Source organism: Elephas maximus, chromosome 3 (genome assembly GCF_024166365.1).
Source record: "Elephas maximus indicus isolate mEleMax1 chromosome 3, mEleMax1 primary haplotype, whole genome shotgun sequence".
NCBI lineage: Eukaryota > Metazoa > Chordata > Mammalia > Proboscidea > Elephantidae > Elephas > Elephas maximus.
In genome coordinates, this window is record NC_064821.1 from 193,143,881 (window position 1) to 193,162,635 (window position 18,755).

Genomic DNA, 18,755 nt, shown 5'->3' on the forward strand with positions numbered 1-18,755 from the left:
CTCTGGCGATCTGCGTCCCTTAAGATTTACAACCAAGAAAACCCTGTGGAGCAGTTCTACTCGGTAACACAGGGGTTGTCATGAGCTGGAATAGGCTCAATAGCCACTAACAACAATAATATTTACATGTGTTGTTGAACAGAATATTCCAAAGTCAAGTAGAGTGAGGAACAATTCTTCCTTGTGCAGTATTGTACAGCACCTTATGTAATGTCTACCCACCCACTGCATCTTCCAAGGGCTTCCCAGTCACTGTCTCAACTACCCAAAGGCGCCCCCACAAATTTCCAAAATGACCTCTAGGGGGCGACTGAGAACCACTGCCCTAAGGGATTTTCGTCAAGCACCTAGGCCGTCCTGCAGTGGCCACTAGGGGCGTACTAAAACAAAACCAACCCCGTTGCCATGGAGTGGATTCCGACTCATAACGACCCTATAGGACAGAGTAGAAGTGCCCCCATAGGGTTTCCAAGGCTGTAAATCTTCACCGAAGCAGACCGCCACATCATTCTTCCACTCAGTGGCTGATGGGTTCAAACCGCTGACCTTCTGTTTAGCAGCTGTGTGTTTAACCATTACACCGCTAGGGCTCCTAGAGACGTACTAAAAAAAGAACCCAAACTAAACTCCTCGCAGTCAAGGTGGCCACAAATGCTTTCCTCGGTCCCTTTTGCACAGCACATTCAACAGACTTAGCTATACACCAAGGAAGGACAACTGGAAAGTATAAGTGAAAAGCAGAAGAACAAAAATAGTTGGCTGATCCAGCCCAGGAGTTCGGATCCCACTGCAGGTAACCCTCTTCCAGGCTGCAGACCTGGCTCAGACAGCATACTCCAGCCCTGAGGACTGGCAGGTTCCACGTCACAGGCCCCTTTCTCTTTAGACCCCAGCTGACCCCCATAGAAGGCACCCCTCTCAAACTCATAGTCACCTCCATGGTCAAGACAAAGGAGACAGACACTTCCTCATTCCATGCACAGCAAAGAGTAGGTGCTCAAAAACTAATCTCTAGAACAATGAATGAATAAACTTAACCAGTCACCTAAAGCCCTTTCTTTCAGCTCAGGTTGCTGATCTAAGGATATACTACTCTCCTTGATTACTGATGCCAAATATGACTTCAACCTCTGGGTGAGACTTCTGTCCCTTACTGATTAGGGTGTACCTTTACTCTTGGATTCATCTGAATAACCAACCAACCCTTAAACAATAACCATCGTGTTCATCGTAAAGCCCAGTACAAACAGAAGGTTCTGTATGTCATATGTTGATTCATAACTTTTCTCAATAAAGATTTCAGGAGTATATTTTTAGACTTCCTTAAAGTTTGTCAACAGTCATAGAAGCAAAATTCATGGTGTGGTTCCTATTTCTTAGAAATCTTAAATCTCCTCACTTGGTGGCAAGCACAGAATAGGTGCCCAATAAGTGTTTGTTGAATGAATGAGTGGGGTAAGTTACCAGCCACATCCTGATATTTAAGGCTCTGTTTATCAGTGTTTAAGAGACTGTCCTTGCTATGGTTTAAGATAAAAAAGTGATGAATTTCAGGAAGAGCGAGGCTAACTCTGAGAACAATTATTAGAGTCAAAGTGAGAGCCAGTGGAGGGAATTTGGATGGTGCAAACAATTAAGTACCTGACTACTAAATACAAGGTTGGCAGTTCGCTCCCACCTGTCTTAATTATCTAGTGCTGCTATAACAGAAATACCACAAGTGGATGGCTTTATCAAACAGAATTTTATTATCTCACAGTTTAGGAGGCTAGAACTCTGAATCCAGGGCTCCAGCTCTGGTTTTCTCTGTTTGTCGGTTCTGGGGGAAGGTCCTTGCCATCAGTCTTCCCTTGGGTCTAGGAGTTTCTCAGCCCAGGGACCCTGGCACTCCCAGCTCTGCTTTCTTGGTGATAGGAGGTCCCCCTCCCCTCTGCTCTATTCTCTCTTTTATATCTCAGAAGAGATTGATTCAACATACAACCTAATCCTGTAGATTGAGCCCTGCCTCATTAACATAACTGCCTCTAATCTTGTCTCATTAATATCATAGAGGTAGGATTTACAACACATAGGAAAATCACTTCAGATCACAAAATGATGGACAATCACATAATACTGGGAATCATGGCCTAGTCAAGTTGACACACATTTTGGGGCGACACAATTCAATCTGTAACACCACCCAAAGGCACCTCAGAAGAAAGACCTGGCGATTTGCTTCCAAAAGGTCACAGCCTTGAAAACCCTATGCAGTGCAGTTCTAGTCTGCACACATGAGGTCACCTTGAGTCTGAACGGACTTGAGGGCAACTAACAACAACAAGAATTATGGACTCAACTACGGATCAGCTGTGAGCCTCCTCTCACACTCCTAACCTCTCTGTGCCTCCCATGTAGGACAGTAATGAGGCCATAAAAAACCCAATGGAAAAATGAGGCCATAGAAGGTAATAATGTTTGTGAAGGTGCTTTGTGAACCATAAGATTCCATATAGATGACAGGATTCTTACTGTTATTGTTCTTCAGCCTTTGTTTCTTTCCTCCAGGTACAGTTGAAGAAGTCTACTCCTGTCCAAGACCACGTCCTCCATTCGTGTTCCCTCTGCCCACCACCATTTCTCTCTCACCTTTTAAGAAGTAATATGGAAGGCTATTTTAGCTTGGGCACTGGAGTGAGTCTACACGATTTAAATCCTTCCTCCATTACTCACTAGGTTTGAGATGTTGGAAAGTTACTTAACTTCTCTGAGCACCAGTTTCCTCATCTTCCAAAACACTTGCCTCAAGGGTTAGTATGAAGATTTAACAAAACAGTGTGTGTAATAATATTATTATTTATAGCTCAACTTCTTGAATGAGTTGCTACACTTGATGTGGCCTCTGTCACACTTCCTGCACTCTCCAGGCAGACTCTGGCCCCCTCCACTCTAAAATTGCACAGGTCAAGCTCACCCATCATTTCTACGTCAATAGGATAATGTTCAGCGCTTATTTGACTTGACCTTTTAACTCTGCTGACAATTGACTCCTCCATTCCTGAAGCACTCTTTTGCTTCATGACTCCACACTCTGCTGGTTTGGAGTTCCTCCCACTTCCCAGCTGCTCCTTCTTTGAGGCTTTATTTCCTCTTTCTGTCTATGGGTATTCTTTAGGGTTTTGTCCTAAGCCTTTTCTTCTCATACTTCATGCCTTCTTCAAAAGAATAGCCCCATAGCTTTGATTACCTTTTAGTTGCTTTTGGTTCCAAAATCTCCGTCTCCAATCCAAATCTTCCTCCTGGGATTGATTGGGTATGGGAATACCCTCCAGTCCTATCCTCTGGCCCAGCTCACAGACACCTCAGCACAACCAGCACAAGATCATCATCTCCCCCAGCCCAACCTGCTCCTCCTCCTGTGTTATCTTTCCTCAGGAACGGGACCTCTTCTTCCCAGAACCTGGGACTCATCCTTGACTCCTCTTCTTCCTACACCTCTCCCTCCACAAATATTTCTCATTGACTATGCAATTTTTTTATGGACATGGTTCTTGTTATGGATTGAATTGTGTCCCCAAAAATATTCATTGTAAATCCTAACCTCTATGCCTGTGGTTACAATCCTACTTGGGAATGGGTTGTCTTTGTTATGTTAATGAGACAGGATTAGTGTAAAATGTGTCTGGAGTCAATCCCTTTTGAGATATAAAAGAGATTAAACAAGAAAGTGAGAGAAGCAGAGATGGGGAAGAGAGATGCCAAGCCACATGAAGAACACCCAGGAGCAGAAGCTCAAAGAGACAAAGACCTCCCTCCAGAGCTGACAGAGACAGAAAGCCTTCCCCTAGAGCCAGCACCCTGAATTCAGATTTCTGACCTCCTAAACTGTATGAAAATAGATTTCTGTTTGGTAAAGCCACCATTTATGGTATTTCTGTTATGGCAGAACTAGATAACTAAGACAGTTCTCTTGGTCACCTAACCTCCACTTTTCTCCTTCAATCCATTCTCCAAGAAGAACTGAACGATCTACCTAAAATACAAATTCTGAAGGTACCTATCACTCTCCTTCTGAAAAACCTTCCATGGCCCCCATGTTATCTTTAGGGCTTAGGGGTCCTGGGATCTTTGTTCCACCCTCCTTCCTCAGGTCTCCACATGCACCCTAGGTTCTCATCATAGTTTCTCTAATGAACCCCATCCCATCTTGCCTCTGCTGTTTCAGCTGCCCTGAACATTTTCTTCTCCCCCTCTTAAAAAATGAATAACTACTCTTCATTAAGGCCTCAGCCTTAATGCCACTGCCATTAGTATGGTTTTCCTGACATCCCTGACTGTGCTGGGCACTCTTGGTATATGCTCATTAGTTCACATGTTCAACAAATATTAATTGGGCACCTACTATGTGCCAGGCCCTGGGGACACAGCAATGAATAAGCTGATAAAGCCCCTGAGGAGGGTAAACAAAACGAAAACTACACAGATAATTTCACGTGACAACGAAAACTAGGAAGAAATAGTATAGAGAGTGTGAGAGCAGATCAAGTGAAGGAGATAGCGGTGAGAAGTGAGACTGGAGAAGAAGACTTGGAGGCGGATTATGTACAGCCTTGGTGGCTGCAGTAGGAAGTCTGAATTTTGTTCTGACAAAGGTGGAAATCCCATGGAGAATTTGGTGCAGGCAAGCGGCAAGATAAGATTTATGTTTTTAAAAGATTACTTTACTGCTGCGTAGAGATCAGACTGCAGGGGACAGGGCAGGGAGGCCAGCCTCCGATCACAGCCTGCCAGGGACTTGTCCCTAGTTCTTCATGCTCCCATCCCTTCTGCCTCAGAGTCCTCAAAAAGACTCTTCCTTCAGCTTGCACCACTCTTCCCCTCTCTTCCTCTTGGGTAAGCCTAAACACATTGTTGTTGAGTCAATTCTGACTCATAGTGACCCTACAGGACAGAGTAGAACTGCCTCATAAGGTTTCCAAGGAGCAACTGGTGGATTTGAATTACCAGTCTTTCTGTTAGCTGCCAAGCACTTAACCAGTGCACCACTAGGGCTCATAGTTAATGCCTATTATCTTTAGAACTCGGCTATCATTTTCTCCAAGAAATTCTTCCTCTACGCACACATATACACACACGCTCACAGCCCTCACTTCTCCTTTGTAGCTCTTACCACAGTTGTAATTGTCTGAGCCCTGATGGCGCAGTAGTTAAGCGCTTATTAGCTGACTGAAAAGGTCGGGCTTCGAACCCACTAGCCGCTCTGCGGGAGAAAGATGCGGCCGTCTGCTTCCGTAAAGATGACAGGCTTGGAAATTCTATAGGCAGTTAGTTCTACCCTGCCCTCTCCACTCGATGGCAATGGGGCTGGGGAATTAATTGTCCAAATAGTTTAATGCCAGTTACAGCATCCAGTTCATAAAAGACTGCTCATTCGTTTGCTTACTGCTCTGTCGGTGAGTAAGCCCGGTAGGGTAGGACCTGTCTGTCCTGACACTCCACTGTAACCACCGTGCGCAGCCCAGCGCTGGCATTAGTACCGCACTCAGGCAACGTTTGTCGAATGACTAATGGATTCATGAATTATGCTGGCTTCTTCCCACTCCACCCCCTAAAAAAGCAAGTGGATAGAAGGACTTGAAGATTTCATAGTGTCTTCTTCAATAGTAAAACGCGGCCACCCTTACGGTTAATAGTAACAAGGGTGATGAAAAGGTGACGTGCAAACGCAAGGAGGCGAGAATTAAGGTCCAAATGGTGCAACATCCATTACGCCCAACAGCAGCCCCAACCGGAGGCGAAGGGAAATCCCAGGGCCGCCTGCAAAGGCGGGTGGGCGGGGCCGAGAAGGAGGTCCCGCGAAGTCGGCCGGGATCCGGGCAGCAGGCCCACCACGCTCTGCGGGGAGATGCTCAGCCGGAGACCGGCCAGGGTGGGGCGGGGCAGGGCGGGGTCGGGCTAGCGGGGGAGCTGGGGCGGGGCGGGGGCCGGAGCCATGGGCGGGGCGTGGGCGGGGCGGGGCGGGGCGGGGGCGGAGCCTCGAGCGGGAATGGGGACTTCGACTCGCCGGAGGCGGAACGTAGGGCCCTTGCGCATGTCTCATTGGTCTTACTGGAGACAGACCGCTCTTGCTGACCCGCTGAGCGAGATAGAGCGGGGGCCTACTCAGAGCGAGCAAGGACGCGAGGCGAGAGCCACGCATGCGCCTCGACGTCCACACGCCACCACAACCTTGATGGGTGGGGGAGATTGAGTTCCCTGAATGAGTCCAGCGGACTGGAGCTGAGCTGGGTTCTTGAACTTCCTCCTTAGAGAGCCTCAGGTTAGGGAACATTCAGTGCCCAGAAATTGACCCGGTGGGAACCCCAATATCCTACCTTATTTTGTTGTCCTGACCGCGCCCCACCCCTCCCTGAGCCGGCAGCTGGATTGTTATGATGTGAATTATTCAAGAAGCCTGCAGCCTGTCGCCATCTCTGGGCAGTGCCCCTTGCTCCTCCCTTTCCTCCCTCGAGGGCACCACGCTGTCCTCACAATCATCATGGGGTCCTGAAACTGTTTACAATGCCCCTCTCTGCCATTTTAGTAACTTAACGAGTATTTATTGAGGACCTATATACTATGTGCTAGACCCAATGCAAGGAGTTCTGGTGGCCAAGACACCAACTACAGGAAAGCTGGCAGAGCGGTTCATGCTTGGGAAAGAGCAGGTGCCAGGCTAGCTCTGCTGGAGCAGAGAGAGCGGGCCAAACTGCACCTGACCCTACAAAGGAGTTTGGAAATTGTTCTAAATGCAACGGGAAGCCATTAGATTTAGGCAGAGCTGTGATGTGACGTGATTTATGACACTACTCTGCTGAGTGGAGAATGGATTGTTGGGAAGAACAGAAATAACAGATCAATTCAGAGGCGGGGAAGAGGGGGTGGTGGCTTGAACTAGATGGTGAGACATGGTGGAATTCAGCATATACTGCTAATGGACTGGATGCATTAGATGAGGGAAAAAAAGAAATCAGAGTGATTCCTAAGATTTTTGGATTGCACAACTGGGCAAATGGAAGTGCCACTTACTGAGATAGGAGCACTGGAAGAGGAACAGGTACAGGGGAATCAGTTCAGTTGTGGCCGTGTTAGGTCTCAGATGCCCATTAGATATACAAGCAGAGAGACTGAGTTGGAGGTTGGAGCTCGTACAGAGGTCAAGGCTAGCTGTGAACCTTGGTGAGCTACTGAGAGAATAGAGGTATAAAAGAGGACTGAGGAGAGAGCCTTGGGGCCCTCCAGTGTTAAGTGGTCCAGCAGAGGCAGCAGAGTGGCAAGAAAGGTGCTGATCAACTGGGTTAAATGCTGCTTAGAGATCCAATGAAATGCATACTGGGTCTGATACCATTTCGGTCACTGAAAACCTTGCCAAGAGCAGCGGCTGGGGAGAGGTAGGGGAAGGAGCCTGATGGGAGTGGGTGATGAGAGAATGGATGGTCAAAAAAAGTAGAGGGAACAATGAGGGGAGACATTTTGGTATGAAAAGGAGCAGAGATACAGGGTGGTAGCAGAAAATAAACACAGGTGTCTTGAGAGAATTTTCTTAAGTATGAGAGATACTACAGCAAATGTTACTGGTGATAAAGAATGATCCAGGAGAGAGGCGGAAAACTGAAATTTATTGGAGGCTTACTTAGTGTGTTAAGAGCTTTATAAACACTCATCCTCACAAGGTTTTACGGATCAGGCTATTGAGGTTAAATAACTTGCCCGAGGTCATGCAGCTAGAGATGGTGGAGGTGGGAGGCCACCCACATCATGCCTCACCACACCATTGCATAGGCACACAGCCCCTGATGCCCAGACACCCAGGACACGCCTTTGCCCTGTCCATAGTGCCCCTGGTGAATCAGAAAGCCACTCACATGCTGGGGGCACAGGAGCTTATTAGTCTTCCTCCCCCAATGCTGTAAGCAGGGGTACCGCCCCCCACCCCAGCCTGCCTGAATACCCATGTGGCACGGGACAGAAGCTCTCTCAGGCTGGAAGGGGCAGAGGCAAGCAGCAGCAGCCCCCCAGAGGTAGGAGGGAAAGGGACACTTTGGGGGGTGTTCAGCAGGTTTCTTTTGTGCCAGCCAGTGCAAGAGGGCGCTGGGGGCTGCAGGTCCCAACCGGCTGGTGCTTGTGGCCCCAACAATCATCTGGATCTGTTCCATATGGCAAGACACCCAGGTCAGAGCCCAGTCTCCCGGCTGCCTCCATTGAGGCTGAGGCTGTGGGGGCGGGTACCACGCTCCAGCCGGCGGGCAGACAGGAGGCGCCGCAGGGAGGAGCCAGAGCTCAGATCACCACAGCTTCGAAGGTGTAGGCTCTCTCGGCCTGGCTGGCCCCAGGGCCTCAGGGGTACCTGGAGGGGGACATAGGGAGGGGATCAGTATGGCTGAGCCACAAGCTCTAGGATTTCCCTAGTATCTTGGTTCCCCTAACTCCCACCTGCTTATGCCCATGGGTTCCATTCCCAAGGGTGTCTGGAGACTTCCTGGATATCTGGAGGAAACGAGTGACCAGGCCCCGGCCTGGCCAGCTGCCCTTTAGGTCCCCCAGTGAGTGGGCAGGTGCAGGACCCGAAGGCAGGGGGACCTTCTGGAAGGTGGGCACAGGACGCCGTTTCTCGGCTGAGCGGGCACGTAGCAACTTGGGGGAAGGGCAGGGGGCTAGGCGGAAGAGGCAGGCTTCAGAGCAAAGCCCTGCAGAAAGAAAGAGTGTAAGTGGGTGGAATGTGGGGGTAGAGAGGGCAGGCAGTGGCCCACGCCTCCCACCTTCCAGGGACCAGCCACATCCCTGACCTGTATCTGCAGAGGAAACGGAAGCAGCTTCTTCCTGCAGCACTTTGGTATAAAGGTCCCTGAAGTCAGCTGGGGGGAGAGACAAAGAGACAGGGACTAAGGGTAGGTGCCTCTGTGAAAGTGCCTGCCCACCACCCACTGTGAGAATTCAAGCCCAGAGGAGCTTCCGCAACTTCTATATCCCCATCCCCAACCAAGGGACATCATCGTTGTCCATATGTGCCAGCAACTAGGTGGTACAACCCACAGAGACAGGGGTAAGTCCATACAGTTCACTGATGTATCTTCCCCAGGACCTGGCTCGCAATGGTAATGACGAGTGCTTCCTGTGCCAGTGCTAAGCATTTTTGCTTGTCTTAGCTAATTTTCATTTACTCGATAGGACTTATGATGTAGGCATTAGTATTATACTTGTCTTACAGGTGAGAAACTGAGGCTTGGAGAGGTTAGGTAACTTGTTCAGGCTGGGAGCTGTGGAACTGGGTTTCAAAAAACAAGGCCAACTCTTTTAGCCACTAAGCTATGGATGCTGGATCCCTAGGAGGTGAGTGCTCCAGAAGTGTCTGCCGCAGGAGTGAGCTCACTTCTTCTTCCTCCACAGGGACCCCACAATGTCCCATGTCCCAAACTCCAGTGGCCATCGCCAACCCTCTGACTCCCAGTGCCTGCCCTCTCCTGCATCCCAGGGTGGGGGGCTCACCAGTGTTGCTGGAGGTGGTGATGCCTGGGTCGCTGTGGGACCGAGGCAGGAGCAGCGGTCGCGGGGGAGCCGGATGAGGAGGCCGGTGCCCCGGTGGGGTGAGGGAACCTGAGCTATCACTGAAGCGTCGAGTGGAGGCTCTGGTGGGTGCGGCTGCTGCTGGCCGGCTGCCTCCCCGGGGGACCCGCCGCCTCAGCTCTGGGAAGCAGGGTCCCACCCAGGGCGGCCAGCCCTCCAGCCGGTGGCAGCTTCGAGCAGCTGTGGGGGCACCCAGCAGGGGTGGGGGAGCCTCAGGGGCAGAGCAGGAATAGGAGCGGGCAGCACGAGGGGGCCGCCGTGGCAGGGGGCTCTCCTCGAAGGGGCCACGCAGGCCACAGTCCAGGCTGAGGCAGTAGCCTGCGCGGCTGCGCTGAATGGAACGGAAGAGCACATAGTCCACGGAGCGTACCGAGCCCTGCAGCTCCAGCAGGCACGAATCCTCTGAAGGGCTGGAGCCCCCAGGGAGGTCACCGATGGCTGACAGCACCAGAGACCCGCTGTCCATGGACACTGTGGGTGGCAGGAGGCGCTGGCTAGCACTAGCTAGCCAGGACCAGGCAGTTCCTCTTCTCCCAGGCCCAGCCTCTCCCTCTGGCTTCTCTGCCTCCAGCTGTATCTCAGAGGAGACAGATAAATACCGAGTTCCAAGAAGATACAGCCTAGCCCTCCCTGTCCCTAAACCACCAACTCAGCCTATTTCTCCCTCCCTTTTTTTTTCTTTCCCCCCACTCAGTCCCACCCTCCCTAGCAGCACTGCCCTTGTCTGGCCCTCTGGCTCTCTGCTCACCATCTACAATGGAAGCCACTCGCTCACAGATGCAGGAGCCATCATGAAGCTGAGGATCAAAGAGAGTGGCCTGCAGAAGACACAGCGTCAGGGGTACAGCCCTACACAGTGACAAGCCACCCCCATGCACTGGACAGAGCTCTGGAGACTTAGATTCCAGTCCAGCTTTGTCACTTTGTGCAAGTCACTTTATTTATGCCTCAGTTTCCACATTGGCAAAATAGAAATCGTAGTTCCTATGACTCTTCCCTCCTCACCAGAGTTTAAGGAAGATCAAAGATGACAGCGACATGCTAGTGCTATAAAGAACGCAGTAACTATTATTATCTGTGTCCAGCTACTACAGCCCACTCAGCTTTCCAGGCTCCACCCAGCTTCCCAGCCCGACTCTCACCTGGCTGTCTCCTCGTAGCCCCATGACAGTCTCATAGGAAGGCGGACAATCAGTAGGGTACAAGGGCACTGGGCTGTCCATGGATCCATTATAGGTGATGCTGGCAGGATGAGGGAGAGCGTTAGGGCCTGGAAAAAAACTCCTACCCCACCGAGATCCCTCCCCACCGGTCCAAACTCCAGCTGCAGCCTCCTCCCTTGGTTTCCCCAGCAAGACCTGCCAGGCCTCACCTCTGTGCATCTGTTTCTGAGCTGCAGGTATACTCCGGGGGATAGTAGGGTGGTGGGGGCACAGGGGGTACAAATTCCTCCAAGTCCAGCATGGTGTGTAGAAGAGGGGCTGGGGGTGAGGATGCACAGCCCAGAGGCCCCAGGGGCCCAGAGACTGAGCGCTCAGGGGCCAGCTGCTGCAGGGCAAGCAGATCAGGAAGCTTGATTTCTGGGAATACACCTCTCCCTTGGTCCCCCAACTTCCCTCTTACCTGCATTATTTTCTGCCCCCCCACCCCTCCAAGAAGCTCCTCCCACTCTGGCCTCTCCCTCCGGACTGCTGGCTCTGGCCTCACCCACTCAGAAACTCCTCCCCTGTGTGGCCCCACCCCATCCAGAATCCCACCTGTTCTGACACTGTCCCCATCAGAACATCCACCCTTCCCCTCCCCTCCACCCCCGATCCAGGACCTTCTTGACCCTGCCCCATCCAGAAGTCCCTTCTAGTTCTACTCTCTAAAGCCCCCTCTCCTGGCCCCAGGCTGGCATTACATACTTCACTCACTCCCTGTCATCCCCCTCCTCCCCAACCCATGGACCCCCTAAACGTCCCTCCAGCAGACCTGCCTATTATTGACCCATAGCCCCAGCCCCAGTGCAGTGCACAGAGGCTTGCACTGCAGCCTCAGGCCCAGGCCCAGGCCCAGCACCCCTCCCCCACCATACCTCCCTGACCCTGACCTTGGCCCCCCCCTTACCGTGTGTACAAGGTCCAGAGAGAAGATTTGGATACAGCAGACAATAGCAGAGAGGGTACAGATGATGGCAGCACAGACGGTGAGCCCACAGACACTGAAGAGCAGGTTCTGGAGAAGGGAAGAGATAGAAGGAGCGTGAGAAGGGCCTGGAGAGGGGTAAATTCCACTTGTTCCAGGCCTGTGAGGATCCAGGGAGGGCGGTACAGAGTTAAGAGCTGTGACTGGGGCAGCAAGGGTAGAAACCAGAATGATGGGGGAGGAAGGAATGGTGGAGGTGGGGGTGCATGCTTACCTTGAGGGCCCCTCGGGCTTCATCACAGGTGGAGTTAGGGGCAACTTTCAGTTCCTGTCCAGACTCTGGACAGGGCCGGAGGAGAGGAACAGATGGGCAGCACACACAGACTTTTCCTTCCTGAGTGGGAGTGGGGAGTATGAGGTGGCCTGTATTGGGACAAACGGAGGTGTCCAGCACACCTCCCCCAACCAGGTCTTTCCAGCTCTACCTCCTCAAATCTCACCATGGAACAGTCTCGGAAGTCTCGGGCCAGCTGAGCATTCTTACAGGAGAGAACAGAGCCAGCCATACTGAGCATGACACAGAGCACCGAAAGCAGAGAGAAGAAGGAGATCTGGGGAAACAGGGTGCAGTCTAAGGGCTGAGACCTACACAGGTGCCAGGTTTTACTTCTACCATAAATGAAGCCACCCTCCTTCATGGATACCTTGTGCCTGGCTGGCACAAACTGGAGAGCCAATTCCCTCCTTAAGGGTATTAATGGACAGCCCCTCAGGTGCTGGGCACCTGCCTCCCAGAGGGCACTGGACCCTGGCACCTACCACTAGAGTAAATGGTCGCTTCCAAGACACAATGCCAACCACCCCGGAGAACGCCAGCTGGGGACAGAGTGGGCACACGCTCAGTCTGGCAGGGGAGGCACCTGAGTGATCCCCTTACCACCAGGTGCACCCAGCCCTGTAAGGAGGGAGAGGAGTAGGAGAGGGAAGAAAGGCCAGGATGTGGACTTGCAGCTGGTGTGAAGGGGTGGGGTCTGAGGAGCACCCCCCACCTAACAGCGGTGCACCCAACTCACCGAGAACCCAGCCCAAGACGGGCAGGACCTCTTGATGCTCTCAGTGGTGGTGATGGAGGAGGCCACCATACTGAAGGTGACCACCAGGATGCCCAGTAGCACCTGGGCCAGACCCAGCGTGAGCAGGGCCTGCAGCCAGGGCCGGTGAAGGCGGAGGTGGGTAAGGCCCCGGGTGCTGGGCCGGCTGGTCAGCGAACGGCTAGAGTCACTAGGCGAGGGCATCATGCCTGCCGCCCGGTTGCCTGAGCCTCGCTCGGCCCGCCCTGGCGCTTGGGAGCATCTCAGAGGCGCCCAACGCCCGGTCCTTCCTCCTCTCCACCCGCTTCGCTCTAGAGCCCACCCCCTGGCTGGGTCCCTTGGGACATGCCCCTGGGACGCCAGCTGAGGGGGGCCCCAAGGGAGGGGCGTCGCGGAGGGGCCGCGGAGTGCTTCCTCCCCACCACGGGCACCGGGCGGGCACCGTGCCCGGGGCGGCGGTGAGGACGCGGGGGCACCGGCTCATTGCATCTCCCTAGGAAGGAGGGGCGCCGAGAAGGGCCGGTCCGGGAGTAAGGGGAGGGCGTCGGTCCGGAGCTGGGGAAGGGTAGGGAGGGTAAAGGCGAAAAGGATGGGGAAGGAGTCTAGAGATGAGGGGAGTGGTCAGCGCCGGGTGACCCTAGAGGTGCAGCCGGTGTGCCTTCGGGGTGTCCAGTGGGGTCCGGGGCTGCATGGTGGGGAGAGGCCGCGGCGCCTCTGTCTCCTGGGTCGCCTGCCCCGCTCCCTCGCCACCCAGCTCCACTACACCAGCTGAGGCTGCAGCTGGTCCAGGACTGGAGGCGGGGGATGGGGATGGAGAGGTAGGAGGGGCGTGGCGGCAAGGGCCCGCGCGGTGCGCCCCGGGAGTTGTAGTCCGGGCCGGAGACCCCGTGGGCGGGGAAGGGCAGGAGGCAGGGGCGGGGCGAGCCGGCGCTATCTGCCAGCCTGGTGAGGGGTCCTTCAACCCCTACCTCTCCGCCGACCCAGGACGGAGGTGCCAACCATCTCCGCACCCCCTTGAGCCCCACCCAGTCTCGCAGGCCCCTGGGCCCGCGGCATTCCCGGCAGAGGCAGCCGCTCCTCCCCGGTCATTAATGGAGAAGGGTGGGGAGCAGGGCTCCCTGGTGGCTGAGCTTTTCCACGCCCATCTTTGGGCTTCCCTCCCTCTTCCTGCGCCAGCCAGCCGGGCCCCGTCGCCCAACCCCACCACGGCTCTCAGTTTACAATGAAGCCCAGTTTGATTCCCTTCAGGAGTTCATAGTCCTCCTCCACTCCAGCCCCTGCCACACTTTCTCTCTCATAACACCTAATTTCCAATAAAATCATGAAACAGGGACTTAAGTTCCAGTTTCACTTTCTTTTTATTTAAATAACCGAAGCAACAGCCTTGGCACAGCAGAGGGAAGCTGGGGTTGGGGTGGTGTGAGACGTGGCAGCAGTGTGGTCTGACTGGGGGGACGGGCAGTGTGACTGGGTCACAGCGGGCTCCCCGCACCCGAGTCAGGCTCGCAGTCATGGCCGCTGGACTGGGGCACTAGAGAGGAGACATCAAGTAGCGATGCCTCTTCAAGTCCCAGAGACCCCAGGAATGGGGGCTATGTCAGCTCCCTCAAGTGGCAGGGCCAGGGATCCCAGTCAGGGGTTAAGGGGCCCGAAAGGCATTTTCGGCAGCCCCAGCGGCTGCGTTGGCAGCTGCGGTTCGCACCGCAGGGTTGGAGAAGACACCAGCAGCAAATTCTTGCTGGGCCTTCTGAAAGCTGGCACCTGTGTGGCGATAGAGGGAGTGGATCTGCAAGCAGAGGGCAGAGACGTTACAGCAGGTACCCAACCCCAACTTAAGACCATCACCACCACTCACCTTCTTGGCTCTGTCCCTTCCTCCCAACACACACACACATACACACAGAGAAACACCCTCCCGCCCCAGAAGTCCATTAGTTGAGAACTCACCCAACAGCCTGGCCCTCCACAGTTTCACCCAGTCCCCTAGGGACCCATGATCTCACCCTTCTGGCCCCCCTTCAACCCAGCCCCTCACCCGCTTCAGCATCACAATTCCCAGCACAGCGATGCCAGTGAAGAGCAGGGCAACCAGCAGCATGAGCACAGCTACAGCCTTGTTGACCTTCAGAACCACCAGAGCCGAGATCCAGCCACTGTAAGGAGAGGAAGGCAAGTGGCAGTTAAGAGGGGCTGCTCCCAGCTGGGTCCTCTGTCCTCCCAGCTTCTCTGTTGGTTACTGTCACAAACATGCCCAATTGCCACCCACAACCATCAGCGGTTGCAGCTGAAACTAGCTTTCCTGGCAGTCTGACAGCATGCCACACACCACAATCCCAAGTACATCCTTTCTCTTCCCAGTTTGATCCCAGCTTCCAGGCCATTATCTCCTAGCTCTCCAAGCTCTTCCAGGCCTCCTCGCTCCAGACAGATCCTTCTCTGTTGAGGACTCCCATCCTTCTTCAACTGTGGTTACACATCCCTCCTCCAGGAAGCCTTGGAGTAGGACTGATGGGCTTTACCACATGTAGCCTTCTTCCCCTTAATCCACACCTGTCTCGAGCTCTATCTGGACTCTATCCCGGAAGTATGTCCTGTCTCTTTCTCCCATTAGAGTAGCACCTCCCAAGAATAAAAACCACATTTCCTATTTCTGAACAACCCCTTCCCCAGGACCCAGTGCAGGCTTGGTCTAGAGCAGTGAGAGGGAGGGGTGAGGGTGGATGGCATCCTCACGGACCTGAACCCCCAGCCTGGAATGCCAATGGCCTGGAGCACAAAGAGTATATCCTGGGCGAAGAAAATGAAGAAGAAAACGAAGAAATTGAATGAACTATCACTCCTGCAAGGACAAAAAAATGTGGTGGGTAGGAGAAGAATTAGGAATGGAGGAGCAGTTACAAGGCCCATCCCAGGTGCCCCATCCCCTTCCCCATCCCCCTGCTTACCGGAAAGCCTTGTACATAGGACGGTACCAGCAGACAAAGGAGCAGGGAGTGAAAAGGAGGATCCAAAGGATGGAAAGGCCAAAGCCCGAGCCATTACTGGTATCCACACAGAAGCTGGCTAGGCAGGCGACGAAATTCAGAAGAAGAGCCAGGGTGCTGCCTAAGGGGTGGAAGGACAGGATGACGGGTCCTTCTGTACTGCAATGTGGCCTCTTCTCATATACACCCACCCAAAACCCTCACCAGATGTGGCTGAGTAAGGAAAGGAAGGCAGCTTTGCCTTCACGGCATCTTCAAGTCAACAGTGGAGCCAGAACAAGCAAATCCCCATCACACGTGATCCCTCTTATAAAGACATTTAAAGGACTGAAAATACATTTATGTACTGGGATAAGGAAAGAGAAAGCGAGCAACAATACATATTTGTTAGCTGGCTGGCAAATTACAGGTACTATAAAAGAAAAATTCCTAGAAAAATTGGTCTTAAACTTGGATGTTGAGGAGAGGCGAAATGTCTAGTTCTTGACAACTAGGATACAGAACAAGAAAGAGAAGTGCCAATTACTACCTTCCTCCAAAAACACTTCCCACTACTCACACATCCAGAGGTAGTACATGGTGGATACTGTCTTCTGAAATTCTTGGGGGATCTCCATGGAGATGTCCTGGAAAAAGCAGGGCTGGACTGGGCAAAAAGGTGGTAGGGGGGGCCAGTTGTTCTGTCGAGCTGCAAGGAACAGAGAGAGCAGGAGGTCCCCAGAAGTCAGACAGAGACCAACAAGGGGCCTGCTCCCTCTGTCTTCCATTTCCATGTCCTCTCTTCTAATTCAGGGTCCCAGGAGACAAGATGAGGAGATGGCAAAAATAATAGCAATAGCAAACATTTATTATTTACAATCTCTAAGCATTGGGCTAAGGAGCCTTGGTAGTGCAGTGGCTAAGCATTCGGCTGTTAACCAAGATGTTGGTGGTTCGAACCCACCAGCCACTCTGCAGGAGAAAGATGTGGCGGTCTCCTATAAAGATTATAGCTTTGGAAACTCTATGGGGCAGTTCTACTCTATCTTATAGAATCACTATGAGTTGAAATTGACTCAAAGGCAATCTTTTTGTTTGTTTGTTTTAAGCACTGTGCATATATGGTCTTGTTTAATCCTCACAACAATCTTGTCAAACAGATACAAACATTCTCATTTTACAAAAAAGGCAACTGAGGTACCCAGAGATTAAATAACTTGCCTAAAACTTCATGGTTAGTAAGTGATAGAGCCAAAATTCAAACTCAGCAGTTTGGCTCCAGAGTCCATGCTCTTAAGGCCTTGCTTTGCTCCTTCCAAACTGTCAAACACCCTCCTCCTCTCTTCAGTGGCGCCCCCTCAAGGATCCACTTACTAGCTGTGCCCCCCAGGGCAGCATGCTGTAGCTCCCGCTCCCTCCGGTCCAGCTCCTCTGCCTTCCGATTGAGCTCCTCCTGCTTCTTTAGCAGCTCAGCTGTGGCTGCTGCAGCTGTGGCCTGCCCAGGATAAGCAGAGGGAGCGGTGAGTCCTGAGCACTGGCCCCTCTCCCCAGCCCACTGTGTGCGTCCCTGTACCTGAGTGCTGTAGGAGCCATAGTTCTTGGGTTCTGTGGGGCTGAGCTTTCTTGAGGACTGCAAGGAGGGAGCTGAGGGTGGAGGCAATGGGGCAGGAGCAGGAGGCTCATAGGCTGGTGATGGCTGTTGGATTTGGAAAAGACCTTAGGGATCATCCAGGCCCTCATAACCAGGAATCTACAATCTGCCTGAGCCAGAAGCCCCTCCCCCAGTTGTTAGAAAGTTAAGCTCTTGTGTTGGATTGATGTCAGAGAACTCAATGATGACCTGCATTAGCCTGCATCCCCCTTCATATCCAATTCCTTGGCAAGGATTCAAAGCATTCACGTACAATATCTACCCCTTAAACTCTTAAAATCTTTACCATTCTCTATTCCAGTGGGACAAACAAGTCTAGTCCTCCTCATTTCTCGCCTTCTAACTGCACCCCTAACCATAGTTTTCTATCTCATGCCTTTCCAGACAGAAGCCTCAGTTCAAACCCTGCTAGAATCCAAGTTCTCCCCGGACTGACTTTTAGAGCTCAGCCGGGATGGATGGTTGGCCCTGGTGTCTCCAGACAAGCCATGGCAGACAGACCTCTCTCAGGGAGCTAAGATCACAGTGCTTCTTCCTCCCTCTATATGCAGTAAGCCCTGTACTCAGACTGGGCTTACTGGCACATCTTCCCCTTCCCTGCCTTTCTGTGCTCTCCAGAAACTCACCTCCCGAGTCTCAAAAGGGTTGTAGACATCAAGCGTGGCATACTGCGGGCTAGGTCGGTGCTGGATCACAGCTGGGTCCTGAGGGCAGAGACCTGGGGCTCAGCTGGCACCTGGTGCCTCCTGGGGGAATTTCCAGGGATCGCTCCTAAATTCCTTGTGGCTCCAAGAACTACACTCTAGGGGCCACACTGCTATCCAAACATTTGCCCCAAATCTTTCATCTCACAGTGCCAGTATACCTTGCAGGAAGGGCAGGGCCCGCCCCCTAAGGTGTTCACTGGTCTGGAGTCACCCTCCCCCTCACGTGGCGGCCCCTCGCCGGATCAAATGTCATGAATTAAAATACAAGTTAGCGCGACCCTCCAGAACCAGGAAGAGTTAACCCAACTGCCCCAAGGAGGTGGGCGCAATTCACCTGAAACGGGTTATCAAGCTCGCTGGGCTCGGCGAACGGGTTCCCGCCGTCTCTGTTCTGGGCCATGCTTGCAAGCGCGGCCTCGGCCGCCCCCAGCCCTCCACGCCCCTGCCGCGGCAGTGGCGGCTGTCAGACCTCCCTCTGCTCCTCTCCGTCCGCCCCGCTTCCCTGCGCACCGATTGGTTGTCCCGACCGGAAGAATCACAAGGACCCCGCAGCAGCAGCAGCAGCAAGCTGCGCTTGCGCCTTTGCTAAACGCAGACCGAAGTGCCCCACGTGACACCTCTAACCCTGTCACAC

General features: G+C 53.0%; 2 protein-coding genes across 4 annotated transcripts; both read right to left on the reverse strand.

The window, feature by feature from the left end:
• Positions 1 to 7,961: 7,961 nt before the first annotated feature.
• ENTREP3 (endosomal transmembrane epsin interactor 3) lies at positions 7,962 to 13,033 on the reverse strand. 3 transcript variants are annotated; one of them, XM_049876020.1, is made up of 12 exons: positions 12,783 to 13,033; positions 12,529 to 12,585; positions 12,210 to 12,320; positions 11,984 to 12,103; positions 11,692 to 11,799; positions 10,955 to 11,127; positions 10,725 to 10,824; positions 10,331 to 10,400; positions 9,505 to 10,053; positions 8,805 to 8,873; positions 8,452 to 8,705; positions 7,962 to 8,365 (listed from the first exon to the last, which is right to left on the reverse strand). In XM_049876020.1, the coding sequence occupies exons 1-12, from the start codon at positions 13,005 to 13,007 to the stop codon at positions 8,192 to 8,194; spliced, it is 2,010 nt and encodes a 669-aa protein (XP_049731977.1). In that variant the 5' UTR covers positions 13,008 to 13,033; the 3' UTR covers positions 7,962 to 8,191. The 3 variants fall into 3 exon arrangements, with proteins under 3 accessions (XP_049731977.1, XP_049731978.1, XP_049731980.1); XM_049876021.1 differs by lacking the exon at positions 12,529 to 12,585 and having other exon boundaries at positions 10,955 to 11,130; XM_049876023.1 differs by lacking the exons at positions 11,984 to 12,103; positions 12,210 to 12,320; positions 12,529 to 12,585.
• Positions 13,034 to 14,145: 1,112 nt separating this feature from the next.
• On the reverse strand, positions 14,146 to 18,713 carry SCAMP3 (secretory carrier membrane protein 3). Its single transcript, XM_049880696.1, has 9 exons — positions 18,456 to 18,713; positions 18,041 to 18,118; positions 17,337 to 17,459; positions 17,138 to 17,258; positions 16,344 to 16,472; positions 15,746 to 15,905; positions 15,538 to 15,639; positions 14,836 to 14,953; positions 14,146 to 14,586 (listed from the first exon to the last, which is right to left on the reverse strand). The coding sequence occupies exons 1-9, from the start codon at positions 18,519 to 18,521 to the stop codon at positions 14,440 to 14,442; spliced, it is 1,044 nt and encodes a 347-aa protein (XP_049736653.1). The 5' UTR covers positions 18,522 to 18,713; the 3' UTR covers positions 14,146 to 14,439.
• Between the last annotated feature and the right edge of the window lie 42 nt (positions 18,714 to 18,755).